This window comes from Callionymus lyra, chromosome 13, assembly GCF_982586985.1.
Source record: "Callionymus lyra chromosome 13, fCalLyr1.hap1.1, whole genome shotgun sequence".
Taxonomy (NCBI): domain Eukaryota; kingdom Metazoa; phylum Chordata; class Actinopteri; order Syngnathiformes; family Callionymidae; genus Callionymus; species Callionymus lyra.
In genome coordinates, this window is record NC_141830.1 from 3,526,408 (window position 1) to 3,542,859 (window position 16,452).

At 38.3% G+C, this 16,452-nt stretch overlaps 1 protein-coding gene across 1 annotated transcript; it reads right to left on the reverse strand.

The window, feature by feature from the left end:
* Positions 1–657: 657 nt before the first annotated feature.
* kif25 (kinesin family member 25) lies at positions 658–16,440 on the reverse strand. Its single transcript, XM_087805951.1, has 15 exons — positions 16,372–16,440; positions 16,243–16,308; positions 14,053–14,154; positions 13,864–13,999; positions 8,273–8,355; positions 8,129–8,205; positions 8,036–8,069; positions 7,869–7,936; positions 7,735–7,809; positions 7,566–7,682; positions 5,941–6,117; positions 4,601–4,755; positions 4,307–4,543; positions 4,064–4,219; positions 658–809 (listed from the first exon to the last, which is right to left on the reverse strand). Exons 1-15 carry the CDS (start codon positions 16,438–16,440, stop codon positions 658–660), a joined length of 1,704 nt encoding a protein of 567 aa, XP_087662077.1.
* Between the last annotated feature and the right edge of the window lie 12 nt (positions 16,441–16,452).

Genomic DNA, 16,452 nt, shown 5'->3' on the forward strand with positions numbered 1-16,452 from the left:
CTCCTTAAAACTCTTCACTGGCTTCCAGTTTCTTTCAGGATAATTTTAAAATTCTGGTTCTTACTTTCAGATCTATTCATGGTCAGACCTTCCATCAGTGATCTGATCCAGACTTACACCCCAGCTCGGGCTCTGAGGTCTGTGGATCAGAATCCACTGATGGTTCCTGAACTTCCGGACCAGAGGAGAGAAATCCTTCCAGATAATTTGTGCTTTTTCCTGAGACTCCTGTGTTTGTCTCTGTGTTATCTTGACCTTAAAGTATATATTTTATTGAGCATTGTTTTGATTGTTTAAGCGCTTTGTGACCCTGGTCTAGAAAACTCAACTTGCAGCTTCAAACATGTTTATATTTCTCTACAAAGGTCTTTAAAAACGTATATTCTCACATACAACAAAACCTAGAACTGACTATATTTGATCGAGTTAAAAACATTATATTTGTGACATCAAATCATAAAAAAACATCTTTATTCAAAAGCAGCCACTCGTGGTTAAAGTAATGAAACAGCTCATAAAGTCAAGTTGTGTTTATACATACTTGTGTAATTGATCCAGACTCAGGTCAACAGTTTAAACACAGAATTAATGAACAAAAGCAGGTTTAAGTTCCAGAAACTAACAAACATCAGATCAAAACCTGGAGCCTCTTCATCGTCACTTCACTCTCAGCGTGTGGTTCTTGTTCCGAGGCGGATCTCTCTGGACCTGCCGAGCTCTGGTACCGAAGCCCAGCGTCTGCAGGGATTCAGTCATGAAGTGATGAGTTGGAGACACGCACAGCATCACCAGCAGCTTCGCGTCGCCACCTAGTGGACGACAAGTGGAAACGCGTTGCAACACAAAAAAATAGATTTATAGACGTTTATGTTGTAAATTGTTCTTGTATTCTATATGAAAAATAAACAAACTTGACACATATATAATATTTAATATATTACCAACCAATATATGTATATGTGGCAGCGATCACACGTATATATTTATATTTAATATCCATGTTTATCTCGATAAACGATACAAATCCCTCGTTTTCATGATTTGATTAAAAAAAGATCATGATATGAATTAATTCTAAGAGAACTGGGTTTGATATGTGATCAGTTAATGAAGGTTTGACAACGTGAGAGTCTCGTCAGCTTTCTTACCTTAAAAGCAACAATGTAAACATTTTCAAAACCTATTAAAACTTCTAAATATTTAAACAAAATGACTGGCAATGAAACAATACTCGTGTCGCCAACACCTGCTTCACTGCAGTGATCGATGTAACTTTTAATGTAACTTTTAATGTAACTTAGTGTCGAGTTTTTCTCGAGAAATATGAGTTGATTTAGGAGCAGATGCTTCATCTCACCAGGTTTGTCTCTCAACACATAAATATCTACGGTGTGGTTTGAATATGACGTGAGTCGTGTCAAGTTGATAAACGTTTAAAAAAAGACAAAATAATTCCACACTTTTGACCTTCCAGTCTTTTTAAGATCATCAAAGGTTTCGTCATCTTCGTTCAAGTTTGTCGTCTTGAACTCCTGTGTTAGTGCACGAGGACACGATGGTGCGTTCAGGGAGCCTCGGAAATAGATGTTATCTTTGCCGATGAAAAAGACTAGACACCCCTGTACATTTTCATGATTTTCCTTTATAAATCATTGGTTGTTTCTCTGCATGAACGCCACAGTAGATTTTGAGCAGGGTTTAGGATCATTGTCTTGTTAAAATATCCAGCCTCGGCGCAACTTCAACTTTGTTACTGATTCCTGGACATTGTTCTCCAGAATCTGCTGATATTGAGAGGAATCCATGCGCCCCTCAACTTGAACAAGATCCCCCTGCACTGGCCACACACAGCATGATGGAACCACCACCAAATTGTACTGTAGGCAGCAAGTTCTTTTCTTAGAATGCTGTGTTCTTTTTCCGCCATGCATAACGCCCCTGGTTATGCCCAAATAACTCTATTTGAGTCCACAGCACCTTATTCCAAAATGAAGCTGGCTTGTCCAAATGTGCTTTAGCATATCTCAAGCGACCCCGTTTGTGGCGTGTGCAGAGAAAAGGCTTTTTCCGCTTTACTCTGCCATAAAGCATCTCCTTGTGTAAAGTGCGCTGAATAGTTGAACGATACCATCACAATAGTGTCCTGCAGGTAGTGTGTGAGTGTGTGTGAAGATGTGTGCGTGTGTAGGTGTGTGTGTGGGTGTAGGTGTGTGTGTGTGTGTAGGTGTGTGCGCGCACATATGTGTGTTCTCACCAATAGCGTCCTGCAGCAAGTGTGTGAGTGTGTGTGTAGATGTGTGTGTGTGTAGGTGTGTGTGTGTGTGTAGGTGTGTGCGCGCACATGTGTGTGTTCTCACCAATAGCGTCCTGCAGCAAGTGTGTGAGTGTGTGTGTAGATGTGTGCGTGTGTAGGTGTGTGCGTGCACATCTGTGCGTGTGTAGGTGTGTGCGCGCACATGTGTGTGTTCTTACCAATAGCGTCATGCAGCTAGTGTGTGAGTGTGTGTGTAGATGTGTGCGTGTGTAGGTGTGTGTGTGGGTGTAGGTGTGTGCGCGCACATGTATGTGTTCTCACCAATAGCGTCCTGCAGCAAGTGTGTGAATGTGTGTGTAGATGTGTGCGTGTGTAGGTGTGTGTGTGTGTGTAGGTGTGTGCGCGCACATGTGTGTGTTCTCACCAATAGCGTCCCGCAGCAAGTGTGTGAGTGTGTGTGTGTAGATGTGTGCGTGTGTAGGTGTGTGCGCGCACATCTGTGCGTGTGTAGGTGTGTGCGCGCACATGTGTGTGTTCTCACCAATAGCGTCCTGCAGCAAGTGTGTGAGTGTGTGTGTAGATGTGTGCGTGTGTAGGTGTGTGTGTGTGTGTGTGTGTAGGTGTGTGCGCGCACATGTGTGTGTTCTCACCAATAGCGTTCTGCAGCAAGTGTGTGAGTGTGTGTGTAGATGTGTACGTGTGTAGGTGTGTGTGTGTGTGTAGGTGTGTGCGCGCACGTGTGTGTTCTCACCAATAGCGTCCTGCAGCTAGTGTGTGAGTGTGTGTGTAGATGTGTCCGTGTGTAGGTGTGTGTGTGTGTGTAGGTGTGTGCGCGCACAGGTGTGTGTTCTCACCAATAGCGTCCTGCAGCAAGTGTGTGAATGTGTGTGTAGATGTGTGCGTGTGTAGGTGTGTGTGTGTGTGTAGGTGTGTGCGCGCACATGTGTGTGTTCTCACCAATAGCGTCCCGCAGCAAGTGTGTGAGTGTGTGTGTGTAGATGTGTGCGTGTGTAGGTGTGTGCGCGCACATCTGTGCGTGTGTAGGTGTGTGCGCGCACATGTGTGTGTTCTCACCAATAGCGTCCTGCAGCTAGTGTGTGAGTGTGTGTGTAGATGTGTGCGTGTGTAGGTGTGTGTGTGTGTGTTTAGGTGTGTGCGCGCACATGTGTGTGTTCTCACCAATAGCGTCCTGCAGCAAGTGTGTGAATGTGTGTGTAGATGTGTGTGTGTGTAGGTGTGTGCGTGCACATCTGTGCGTGTGTAGGTGTGTGCGCGCACATGTGTGTGTTCTCACCAATAGCGTCCTGCAGCTAGTGTGTGAGTGTGTGTGTAGATGTGTCCGTGTGTAGGTGTGTGTGTGTGTGTAGGTGTGTGCGCGCACAGGTGTGTGTTCTCACCAATAGCGTCCTGCAGCTAGTGTGTGAGTGTGTGTGTGTAGATGTGTGCGTGTGTAGGTGTGTGTGTGTGTAGGTGTGTGCGCGTACATGTGTGTGTTATCACCAATAGCGTCCTGCAGCAAGTGTGTGAGTGTGTGTGTAGATGTGTGCGTGTGTAGGTGTGTGTGTGTGTGTAGGTGTGTGCGCGCACATGTGTGTGTTCTCACCAATAGCGTCCTGCAGCAAGTGTGTGAGTGTGTGTGTAGATGTGTGCGTGTGTAGGTGTGTGTGTGGGTGTAGGTGTGTGCGCGCACATGTGTGTGTTCTCACCAATAGCGTCCTGCAGCTAGTGTGTGAGTGTGTGTGTAGATGTGTGCGTGTGTAGGTGTGTGTGTGTGTGTAGCTGTGTGCGCGCACATGTGTGTGTTCTCACCAATAGAGTCCTGCAGCAGGTGTGTGAGTCGACTGTTCCTGTACGGGACGTGAGGTCTGTTTTCAGCCAGAGCCGCCAGGACGTCAGACAGAGCTGAGAGACTTCTGTTGATGCAGGAGACTTCCCACAGAGCAGCACCGGACGAGCCCGACATCCCTGGAACACACACACACACACACACACACACACACATGTTTGACACGCCGAACACAACCCGAACACACACACACATGAAGATCTCACCGACACACTCGCTTCCTGCCAGGTCCACCAGCTGCAGCCTGGTCTTGAAGGGGGTCTGCAGGACACTGGGTCTGGGGGAGGGACAGGGGGAGTGAGACGGGGAGGGACTGGGCGAGGACGCGGCGCTGGCGAAGGACGCGTCGTCCGCCGGCGGGTTGGCGCGGCGACACCGTGGACTCCACCACTCCTTCTGGCCCGAGCGCCTCGAGTCCTGCCGGGCCCTGCGGAGCCGCCGAGCTGCAGAGACACCCGGTTTTTAAAAGGGCTGCGAGGACCGGACCGGGGTCACGTCACCTAGAGCCAGAGCGTGGGGACTCCTGGAGGAGACGCCGAGGGAGACCACCAGGTGCGAGCGAGACGAGTCGGCGTGGACGAGCGTGGACCCGTGAGCTCGAAGCCTCAGGACCCGGTCCACCACCTGCAGGACGTCAGCGGCGTCGGACACGGACCTGAAGACGAGCGAAGATTTAAATCTACCATATGTCAAAAATAGTTGATTTATAATATATTATATACACATTTTAAGTTATAAGTTTATTAAAACATGTATTTCTGCTGCGATTAACAATCAGAAAAGAGAAAATATCATTTAAATTGTAGAAGATTCTAATGTTTTTTCAATGAAGTTTATAAAAAAGTGTCAGCGAATGACAAGAGATCGATTATAAATATGATAATTATTGATCATCTTTGAACAACGACACGAGTCACGGCTACAATATCACGAATGATCGATTCATCTCCTTCAAATTCTACATTAAAATTGTATTATTTGATGATTATTCTATGATTTAAATGTTAAAACATTTGAAAAATAATCCATTTTCCATGATTTCCATGAAACATATTTATTTGGTGACTTAAGTAGTTTTAAACAAATCAGATTAAAGAATGATTGACAGCAGTTTGATCTGTTGATGGATTGATAGACCCGTCTTATGTTGCTTCTGATTGGTTGATTACTTGGCGGCTTCAGTGATTGGCCAGATACGCAAAAATGACCCAATTTTATTATCATTCAAAAATAAATATATTCAATGTGTAAATACAAGCGTGAGAAATGTCAAAGTGTGACGTGAGAAATGTGGTCCAAATAACGTGACTGTCACTCAAAGACTAAGCTAAACTATGTTAAGCTAAGCTAAGCTAAGGTTAACTAAGCTAAGCTAAACTAAGCTAAGATACACTAAGCTACGCTAAACTACGTTAAACTAAACTAAGCTAAGCTAAACTAAGCTAAGCTAAGCTAAGCTAGGCTAAGCTAAGCTAAACTAAGCTAAGCTAAGCTAGGCTAAGCTAAGCTAAGCTAAGCTAAACTAAGCTAAGCTAAGCTAAGCTAAGCTAAGGTTAACTAAGCTAAGTTAAACTAAGCTAAGATACACTAAGCTACGCTAAACTACGTTAAACTAAACTAAGCTAAGCTAAACTAAGCTAAGCTAAGCTAAGCTAAGCTAAGCTAAGCTAAGCTAAGCTAAGCTAAGCTAAGCTAAGCTAAGCTAAGCTAAACTAAGCTAAGCTAAGCTAAGCTAAGCTAAGCTAAGCTAGCACCTGTCTCTACCACATTTATCTCAAACTGCCTCGTTCTAACAGATCTACTTCCACAAACACCAAGAGGTCAAACCATCATCACTCACTGATGTGTGAGCGCCGCCACTTCGCTGCCGCCCGCCGAGGTCGTGATGACGTCCTTGTGGCGACTCGGCGCGTTTCCTCGCTCGTCTCTCGCCAGCAGGTCCAGCACTTCGTTGTTGTAAACTTCCACCACGGAAACTTCCACCGTGTAGTTTTCTGACGGCTTGTCCCGGATCAGCCTGAGACGCACAACACGTTTGATAGAAACACACAATAAGACTGAGGACGGACCAACAAGCTAGCAAACATATAGCATTTAGCAAAGATATAGCATTTAGCAAAGATATAGCATTTAGCAACAGCTTGTAATTTTATTTACTCCTATGGATTTCTATCATGTGATCATTTTGTGTGTCATGTGAACATTGTGTGTGTCATGTGAACATTGTGTGTGTCATGTGAACATTGTGTGTGTCATGTGAACATTGTGTTTGTCATGTGAACATTGTGTTTGTCATGTGAACATTATCTATGTCATGTGAACATTATGTGTGTCATGTGAACATTATGTGTGTCATGTGAACATTGTGTTTGTCATGTGAACATTGTGTTTGTCATGTGAACATTATCTATGTCATGTGAACATTATGTGTGTCATGTGAACATTATGTGTGTCATGTGATCAATATGTGTGTCATGTGAACAATATGTGATCATTATGTGTGTCATGAGATCATTATGTGTTTCATGTGAATATTATGTGTGTCATGTGAACATTATGTGCGTCATGTGAACATTATGTGTGTCATGTGATCAATATGTGTGTCATGTGATCATTATGTGTGTCATGTGATCATTATGTGTGTCATGTGAACATTATGTGTGTCATGTGAACATTATGTGTTTCATGTGAACATTATGTGTGTCATGTGATCAATATGTGTGTCATGTGGTCATTATGTGTGTCATGTGAACATTATGTGTGTCATGTGAACATTATGTGTGTCATATGAACATTATGTGTGTCATGTGAACATTATGTGTGTCATGTGATCATTATGTGTGTCATGTGAACATTATGTGTGTCATGTGATCATTATGTGTTTCATGTGAACATTATGTGTGTCATGTGAACATTATGTGTGTCATGTGGTCATTATGTGTTTCATGTGAACATTATGTGTGTCATGTGATCATTATGTGTGTCATGTGATCATTATGTGTGTCATGTGGTCATTATGTGTGTCATGTGGTCATTATGTGTGTCATGTGGTCATTATGTGTGTCATGTGGTCATTATGTGTGTCATGTGAACATTATGTGTGTCATGTGGACATTATGTGTGTCATGTGATCATTATGTGTGACATGTGAACATTATGTGTGTCATGTGAACATTATGTGTGTCATGTGAACATTATGTGTGTCATATGATCATTATGTGTGTCATGTGATCATTATGTGTGTCATGTGATCATTATGTGTGACATGTGAACATTATGTGTGTCATGTGAACATTATGTGTGTCATGTGAACATTATGTGTGTCATATGATCATTATGTGTGTCATGTGATCATTATGTGTGTCATATGATCATTATGTGTGTCATGTGATCATTATGTGTGTCATGTGATCTTCCACACGCATCATGAGCTCAGATGACGTTCTATTCAAACTAACAAAGCACCTGAAGAGTTCTTCTGCCGCCTGAGGGACGAGGCCTCGCTGGTTCCTCTGACCTCCCATCATGGTGTGAGTCTTTCCACTGCCCGTCTGTCCGTACGCCATCACGCACACGTTATACCTGGAGACGCGACCCTCAGTGAACCATGGTGTCCACGGACCAGAAGACTCACCCGTCCAGCAGTGACGTGAGCAGCGGCCTGACCTCCTCGAACACCGTCTCCTGGGAGTCCTCCGGCCCGTGGACCCTGGACGTCAAGGTGGTTCAGAGAGAGAGAGAGAGAGAGAGAACAGATGCTGGACTCACCTTTCAAACTCAAACGTCCTGGTCTGGCCTGATGTTCCAGACTTCATGGACTTGACGAGCAAAGTGTCCTGGAAATACATTTATTATTATTATTATTATTACGATTCATTGTTACTGAAGCATGTTTTAATCTTTTCAAATGTCTTCATAACTTTATTGACACTCACATCACTGACGACATGGATCACTTCCTCTGAAGACCTGCAAAATAAAAGTCCTTGAAACACTTTTGTCTTCGACCTTCAGGCTCAACGACCGACCTTGACCCGGACGGTTGGCGATCGAGGCTCAGGACCGGACGAACCCGGCAGTGGACCCTGATGTTCCCTCGTAACTCCTGCGACACGACAGACTCGTGAGAAGAAAGTTTTCGACGCAGTGAAGACGCACAACTGTCGCCTCACCACCAACGTGTTGTGTAGTTGTTTCCTGCGCTCTCTCTCCGCTCGACACCTGCCTCGCTCGTCCTCCAGGGCGCGCTCTAGAGCTGCAACACAAACATGACGATTACGATCAAACGTTGCCTTCATTTCATTACATTAAGTGTGTGTTTTGCATGATAACAAAAAGAAAAAACACACTGGAGGGTTTATTCCCTCAGGGGCCGCATTAAATACTGTGAGAGCTTTTAGGGGCCGTCAAGCAAAAGGTAAAAATACTTTAAATCGTGTATAATTAACAGTACATTCATACATAACCTTTAGTCTTAACCTTTAGTATTATTTCAGTTTTCTAGTTTACTTGAAAGATTCTAAAGGAAAGAAATATCCATGTGTGATTTAGTTTAAAATTGAAAATAAAAGATATAACACGCAAATACATGTTATTTACGTCACTTTTGAGTAATAGAAGAAGTAGTAGTAGTTTAAGTAGTAAATGTAATTGTTGTTTAAGTTTCACTACTTGTAATATCATCAGAAATAATACTAGCACATGTCATAAGTAAGTAAGTATAACATGGAATATTTAATTAAACATGTAGCAACAGTAGCTTATAATAGTTGCATTAGGAGTAGTAACAATAGTACTAATACATTTCATACAAGTATAAAATGGAATATTTAATTAAACATGTAGCAACAGTAGCTTATAATAGTTGCATTAGTAGTTCTAACAATAGTACTAGTACATGTGATACAAGTATAACATGGAATATTTAATTAAATATGTAGCAACAGTAGCTAATAATAGTTGCATTAGGAGTACTAACAATAGTACTAATACATGTCATATTAGTATAAAATGGAATATTTAATTAAACATGTAGCAACAGTAGCTAATAATAGTTGCATTAGTAGTTCTAACAATAGTACTAGTACATTTCATACAAGTATAAAATGGAATATTTAATTAAACATGTAGCAACAGTAGCTTATAATAGTTGCATTAGGAGTACTAACAATAGTACTAATACATGTCATATTAGTATAAAATGGAATATTTAATTAAAAATGTAGCAACAGTAGCTAATAATAGTTGCATTAGGAGTAGTAACAATAGTACTAGTACATTTCATACAAGTATAACATGGAATATATAATTAAACATGTAGCAACAGTAGCTTATAATAGTTGCATTAGTAGTACTAACAGTAGTACTAGTTGACGTCACACAAGTATAACATGGAATATTTAATTAAACATGTAGCAACAGTAGCTAATAATAGTTGCATTAGGAGTACTAACAATAGTACTAGTACATGTCATATTAGTATAAAATGGAATATTTAATTAAAAATGTAGCAACAGCAGCTAATAATAGTTGCATTAGGAGTAGTAACAATAGTACTAGTACATTTCATACAAGTATAACATGGAATATTTAATTAAACATGTAGCAACAGTAGCTTATAATAGTTGCATTAGTAGTACTAACAATAGTACTAGTACATGTCATATTAGTATAAAATGGAATATTTAATTAAAAATTTAGCAATAGTAGCTAATAATAGTTGCATTAGGAGAACTAACAATAGTACTAGTACATGTCATATTAGTATAAAATGGAATATTTAATTAAACATGTAGCAACAGTAGCTAATAATAGTTGCATTAGTAGTACTAACAATAGTACTAGTACATTTCATACAAGTATAAAATGGAATATTTAATTAAACATGTAGCAACAGTAGCTTATAATAGTTGCATTAGTAGTACTAACGACAGTACTAGTACATTTCATACAAGTATAAAATGGAATATTTAATTAAACATGTAGCAACAGTAGCTAATAATAGTTGCATTAGTAGTACTAATAATAGTACTAGTACATTTCATACAAGTATAAAATGGAATATTTAATTAAACATGTAGCAACAGTAGCTTATAATAGTTGCATTAGTAGTACTAACAATAGTACTAGTTGACGTCACACAAGTATAACATGGAATATTTAATTAAACATGTAGCAACAGTAGCTTATAATAGTTGCATTAGGAGAACTAACAATAGTACTAGTACATGTCATATTAGTATAAAATGGAATATTTAATTAAACATGTAGCAACAGTACCTAATAATAATTGCATTAGTAGTTCTAACAATAGTACTAGTACATTTCATACAAGTATAAAATGGAATATTTAATTAAACATGTAGCAACAGTAGCTTATAATAGTTGCATTAGTAGTACTAATAATAGTACTAGTACATTTCATACAAGTATAAAATGGAATATTTAATTAAACATGTAGCAACAGTAGCTTATAATAGTTGCATTAGTAGTACTAACAATAGTACTAGTACATGTCATACAAGTATAACATGGAATATTTAATTAAACATGTAGCAACAGTAGCTAATAGTAGTTGCATTAGTAGTTCTAACAATAGTACTAGTACATGTGATACAAGTATAACATGGAATATATAATTAAACATGTAGCAACAGTAGCTTATAATAGTTGCATTAGGAGTACTAACAATAGTACTAGTACATTTCATACAAGTATAAAATGGAATATTTCATTAAACATGTAGCAACAGTGGATAATAATAGTTGCATTAGGAGTACTAACAATAGTACTAGTACATTTCATACAAGTATAAAATGGAATATTTCATTAAACATGTAGCAACAGTGGATAATAATAGTTGCATTAGGAGTACTAACAATAGTACTAGTACATTTCATACAAGTATAAAATGGAATATTTCATTAAACATGTAGCAACAGTGGATAATTATAGTTGCATTAGGAGTACTAACAATAGTACTAATACATGTCATATTAGTATAAAATGGAATATTTAATTAAAAATGTAGCAACAGTAGCTAATAATAGTTGCATTAGGAGTAGTAACAATAGTACTAGTACATTTCATACAAGTATAACATGGAATATATAATTAAACATGTAGCAACAGTAGCTTATAATAGTTGCATTAGTAGTACTAACAGTAGTACTAGTTGACGTCACACAAGTATAACATGGAATATTTAATTAAACATGTAGCAACAGTAGCTAATAATAGTTGCATTAGGAGTACTAACAATAGTACTAGTACATGTCATATTAGTATAAAATGGAATATTTAATTAAAAATGTAGCAACAGCAGCTAATAATAGTTGCATTAGGAGTAGTAACAATAGTACTAGTACATTTCATACAAGTATAACATGGAATATTTAATTAAACATGTAGCAACAGTAGCTTATAATAGTTGCATTAGTAGTACTAACAATAGTACTAGTACATGTCATATTAGTATAAAATGGAATATTTAATTAAAAATTAAGCAATAGTAGCTAATAATAGTTGCATTAGGAGAACTAACAATAGTACTAGTACATGTCATATTAGTATAAAATGGAATATTTAATTAAACATGTAGCAACAGTAGCTAATAATAGTTGCATTAGTAGTACTAACAATAGTACTAGTACATTTCATACAAGTATAAAATGGAATATTTAATTAAACATGTAGCAACAGTAGCTTATAATAGTTGCATTAGTAGTACTAACAACAGTACTAGTACATTTCATACAAGTATAAAATGGAATATTTAATTAAACATGTAGCAACAGTAGCTAATAATAGTTGCATTAGTAGTACTAATAATAGTACTAGTACATTTCATACAAGTATAAAATGGAATATTTAATTAAACATGTAGCAACAGTAGCTTATAATAGTTGCATTAGTAGTACTAACAATAGTACTAGTTGACGTCACACAAGTATAACATGGAATATTTAATTAAACATGTAGCAACAGTAGCTTATAATAGTTGCATTAGGAGAACTAACAATAGTACTAGTACATGTCATATTAGTATAAAATGGAATATTTAATTAAACATGTAGCAACAGTGCCTAATAATAATTGCATTAGTAGTACTAACAATAGTACTAGTACATTTCATACAAGTATAAAATGGAATATTTAATTAAACATGTAGCAACAGTAGCTTATAATAGTTGCATTAGTAGTACTAATAATAGTACTAGTACATTTCATACAAGTATAAAATGGAATATTTAATTAAACATGTAGCAACAGTAGCTTATAATAGTTGCATTAGTAGTACTAACAATAGTACTAGTACATGTCATACAAGTATAACATGGAATATTTAATTAAACATGTAGCAACAGTAGCTAATAGTAGTTGCATTAGTAGTTCTAACAATAGTACTAGTACATGTGATACAAGTATAACATGGAATATATAATTAAACATGTAGCAACAGTAGCTTATAATAGTTGCATTAGTAGTACTAACAATAGTACTAGTTGACGTCACACAAGTATAACATGGAATATTTAATTAAACATGTAGCAACAGCAGCTAATAATAGTTGCATTAGGAGTAGTAACAATAGTACTAGTACATTTCATACAAGTATAAAATGGAATATTTAATTAAACATGTAGCAACAGTAGCTTATAATAGTTGCATTAGTAGTACTAACAATAATAGTAGTACATGTCATATTAGTATAAAATGGAATATTTAATTAAAAATGTAGCAACAGTAGCTAATAATAGTTGCATTAGGAGTACTAACAATAGTACTAGTACATTTCATACAAGTATAAAATGGAATATTTCATTAAACATGTAGCAACAGTGGATAATAATAGTTGCATTAGGAGTACTAACAATAGTACTAGTACATTTCATACAAGTATAAAATGGAATATTTCATTAAACATGTAGCAACAGTGGATAATAATAGTTGCATTAGGAGTACTAACAATAGTACTAGTACATTTCATACAAGTATAAAATGGAATATTTCATTAAACATGTAGCAACAGTGGATAATTATAGTTGCATTAGGAGTACTAACAATAGTACTAGTACATGTCATATTAGCATAACATGGAATATTTAATTAAACATGTAGCAACAGTAGCTTATAATAGTTGCATTAGTTGTACTAACAATAGTAGTAGTACTAGAAGGAGTAGTTAAAGTATCGACGGTGTATTATTTATGGTCAAGCCCCTGAACGGCGCCACCATGTGGAACTGCCAAAGAATATTCCATTAAATAATTTAATTAAAATTCAATTTTAAAATCGTTATAAAAGCCCTTTATTTTCAAAATAAAATAAAACACATGAAGGAATGAATCTTCAAATAAAGATCTTGTAATTAAATTGTAAGATTAGTCATAGTTTTATAGTATAATTTTGACCTCACGGGGGCGCACTCGGGTCCGGTTGACAGGTTTAAATGGAGAGAAGATTAGAACGAGTGATGTGAGACAAAGAGGATCAGACACATGTGTCCATCACTGCAAGAAGATCTTTTACACGTTCATCAAATCTTCCTCAAGGACTTTATTTAATGAAATGTTGACAGAAACGTCGGATCAACCATTAAAACATTGAACTTGTGATTTCAGTGAAGATTTGAGTGATCTGTGGATGAATTTTGAGGAAGAAGATGAAACGAGTTGATACTTATGAAGCACATTTAAGTGATGAGCGACGGGTTTGTTTGAAAAGTGAAGGTCAGTCGGTGCGAAAAAACAAACATATTTACTCTGGACTCGGTCTCCACGGCAACCGTCCCGAGCGGCTCGGTCCAGCTTGTCCAGGAGGTCCCGGCTCTGCTCCTCCAGCTCGGACGCGAAGCTCACGTACACGGCGAAGATCTCGCTCAAGCATCGCTTCACCTCCTGCGACAGCAGAGTGAGCGGCGGCGTCTCCGCGCACAGGTGTGTCGACTCACCTGGACGTCAGACAGAAGTTTGGTCACGACTGCAGGAGATATTTTCTGGTGACGACGGAGACGCTCCAGGGTCTTCGTCCCGTCGCTGTCCTGACGCATCTTCTGCAAGTATATTCATGTGTAACTGATGTGTCGATGAAGCTTCATGAAACAGTGTCATTATGTTCAGAGTCCACTAGATGGTAGTGATGTGTTGATGAAGCTTCATGAAACAGTGTCATTATCTTCAGAGTCCACTAGATGGTAGTGATGTGTTGATGAAGCTTCATGAAACATTGTCATTATCTTCAGAGTCCACTAGATGGTAGTGATGTGTTGATGAAGCTTCATGAAACAGTGTCATTATCTTCAGAGTCCACTAGATGGTAGTGATGTGTTGATGAAGCTTCATGAAACATTGTCATCATCTTCAGAGTCCACTAGATGGTAGTGATGTGTTGATGAAGCTTCATGAAACAGTGTCATTATCTTCAGAGTCCACTAGATGGTAGTGATGTGTTGATGAAGCTTCATGAAACAGTGTCATTATGTTCAGAGTCCACTAGATGGTAGTGATGTGTTGATGAAGCTTCATGAAACAGTGTCATTATCTTCAGAGTTCACTAGATGGTAGTGATGTGTTGATGAAGCTTCATGAAACAGTGTCATTATCTTCAGAGTCCACTAGATGGTAGTGATGTGTTGATGAAGCTGTATGAAACAGTGTCATTATCTTCAGAGTCCACTAAATGGTAGTGATGTGTTGATGAAGCTTCATGAAACAGTGTCATTATCTTCAGAGTCCACTAGATGGTAGTGATGTGTTGATGAAGCTCCATGAAACAGTGTCATTATCTTCAGAGTCCACTAGATGGTAGTGATGTGTTGATGAAGCTGTATGAAACAGTGTCATTATCTTCAGAGTTCACTAGATGGTAGTGATGTGTTGATGAAGCTTCATGAAACATTGTCATTATGTTCAGAGTCCACTAGATGGTAGTGATGTGTTGATGAAGCTTCATGAAACAGTGTCATTATCTTCAGAGTCCACTAGATGATAGTGATGTGTCGATGAAGCTTCATGAAACAGTGTCATTATCTTCAGAGTCAACTAGATGATAGTGATGTGTCGATGAAACTTCATGAAACAGTGTCATTATCTTCAGAGTCCACTAGATGGTAGTGATGTGTTGATGAAGCTTCATGAAACAGTGTCATTATCTTCAGAGTCCACTAGATGGTAGTGATGTGTTGATGAAGCTTCATGAAACAGTGTCATTATCTTCAGAGTCCACTAGATGATAGTGATGTGTCGATGAAGCTTCATGAAACAGTGTCATTATCTTCAGAGTCCACTAGATGATAGTGATGTGTCGATGAAGCTTCATGAAACAGTGTCATTATCTTCAGAGTCCACTAGATGATAGTGATGTGTCGATGAAGCTTCATGAAACAGTGTCATTATCTTCAGAGTCCACTAGATGGTAGTGATGTGTTGATGAAGCTTCATGAAACAGTGTCATTATCTTCAGAGTCCACTAGATGGTAGTGATGTGTTGATGAAGCTTCATGAAACAGTGTCATTATCTTCAGAGTCCACTAGATGGTAGTGATGTGTCGATGAAGCTTCATGAAACCGTGTCATTATCTTCAGAGTCCACTAGATGGTAGTGATGTGTTGATGAAGCTTCATGAAACAGTGTCATTATCTTCAGAGTCCACTAGATGGTAGTGATGTGTCGATGAAGCTTCATGAAACAGTGTCATTATCTTCAGAGTCCACTAGCTGGTAGTGATGTGTCGATGAAGCTTCATGAAACAGTGTCATAATCTTCAGAGTCCACTAGATGGCGTCTCTGCACTATTTGTTTTGAAAAAGTGTTCTAATGAAACATCATGTTTTAAGCTGATGGCGCCACCTACTGACCTCCGGACAACATGACACTGTTTCATGAAGCTTCATCAACACATCACTACAATAAGCTTTGAGTTACAGGTAAAATAAAGATACAATAGATGTTTGAATAGAAGCTCTTTTGACCGAATTAAATCAATACATTCAGAAACTAACTTGAGAAAAAGCTAAATACAAATAAATCAAAAAACTATAATATGGATAAATAAGAAATATATTCCGATTTTACCCATTTTTGTGAGTTAAACAATAAACACGATCAACTGTGAAACTAACAATAAAGTTAATTCTCATACGTCTGCGAGTCTCAAGTGAAGGATCGCGTTCTCAGTCTCCAGCTCCAGGATCTTCTCCTCTTTACTCTGAAACAAACGAAGGTAAAAACATCTTATTTTGAAGGAAACATGTTAAAAAAAAAAACTCACTCTGAGCTTGTGTTCCAGCAGATGAACCTGGTGAGCAAAGATCTGGTCCCGGTTCACAAACACAGGCATGTCTGCTGCAGA

What these genes read in the sequence shown, in the direction of transcription:
- kif25 (XM_087805951.1), bottom strand. Translation starts at nt 16,440, where the DNA reads ATGCCTGTGTTTGTGAACCGGGACCAGATCTTTGCTCACCAGGTTCAT. An exon ending in AACTTCTGTCTGACGTCCAG is followed by an intron (nt 14,000 to 14,052) that starts GTGAGTCGACAC and finishes CTGCTGTCGCAG; the next exon opens with GAGGTGAAGCGATGCTTGAG. An exon ending in GGCAGGAAGCGAGTGTGTCG is followed by an intron (nt 4,220 to 4,306) that starts GTGAGATCTTCA and finishes TGTGTGTTCCAG; the next exon opens with GGATGTCGGGCTCGTCCGGT.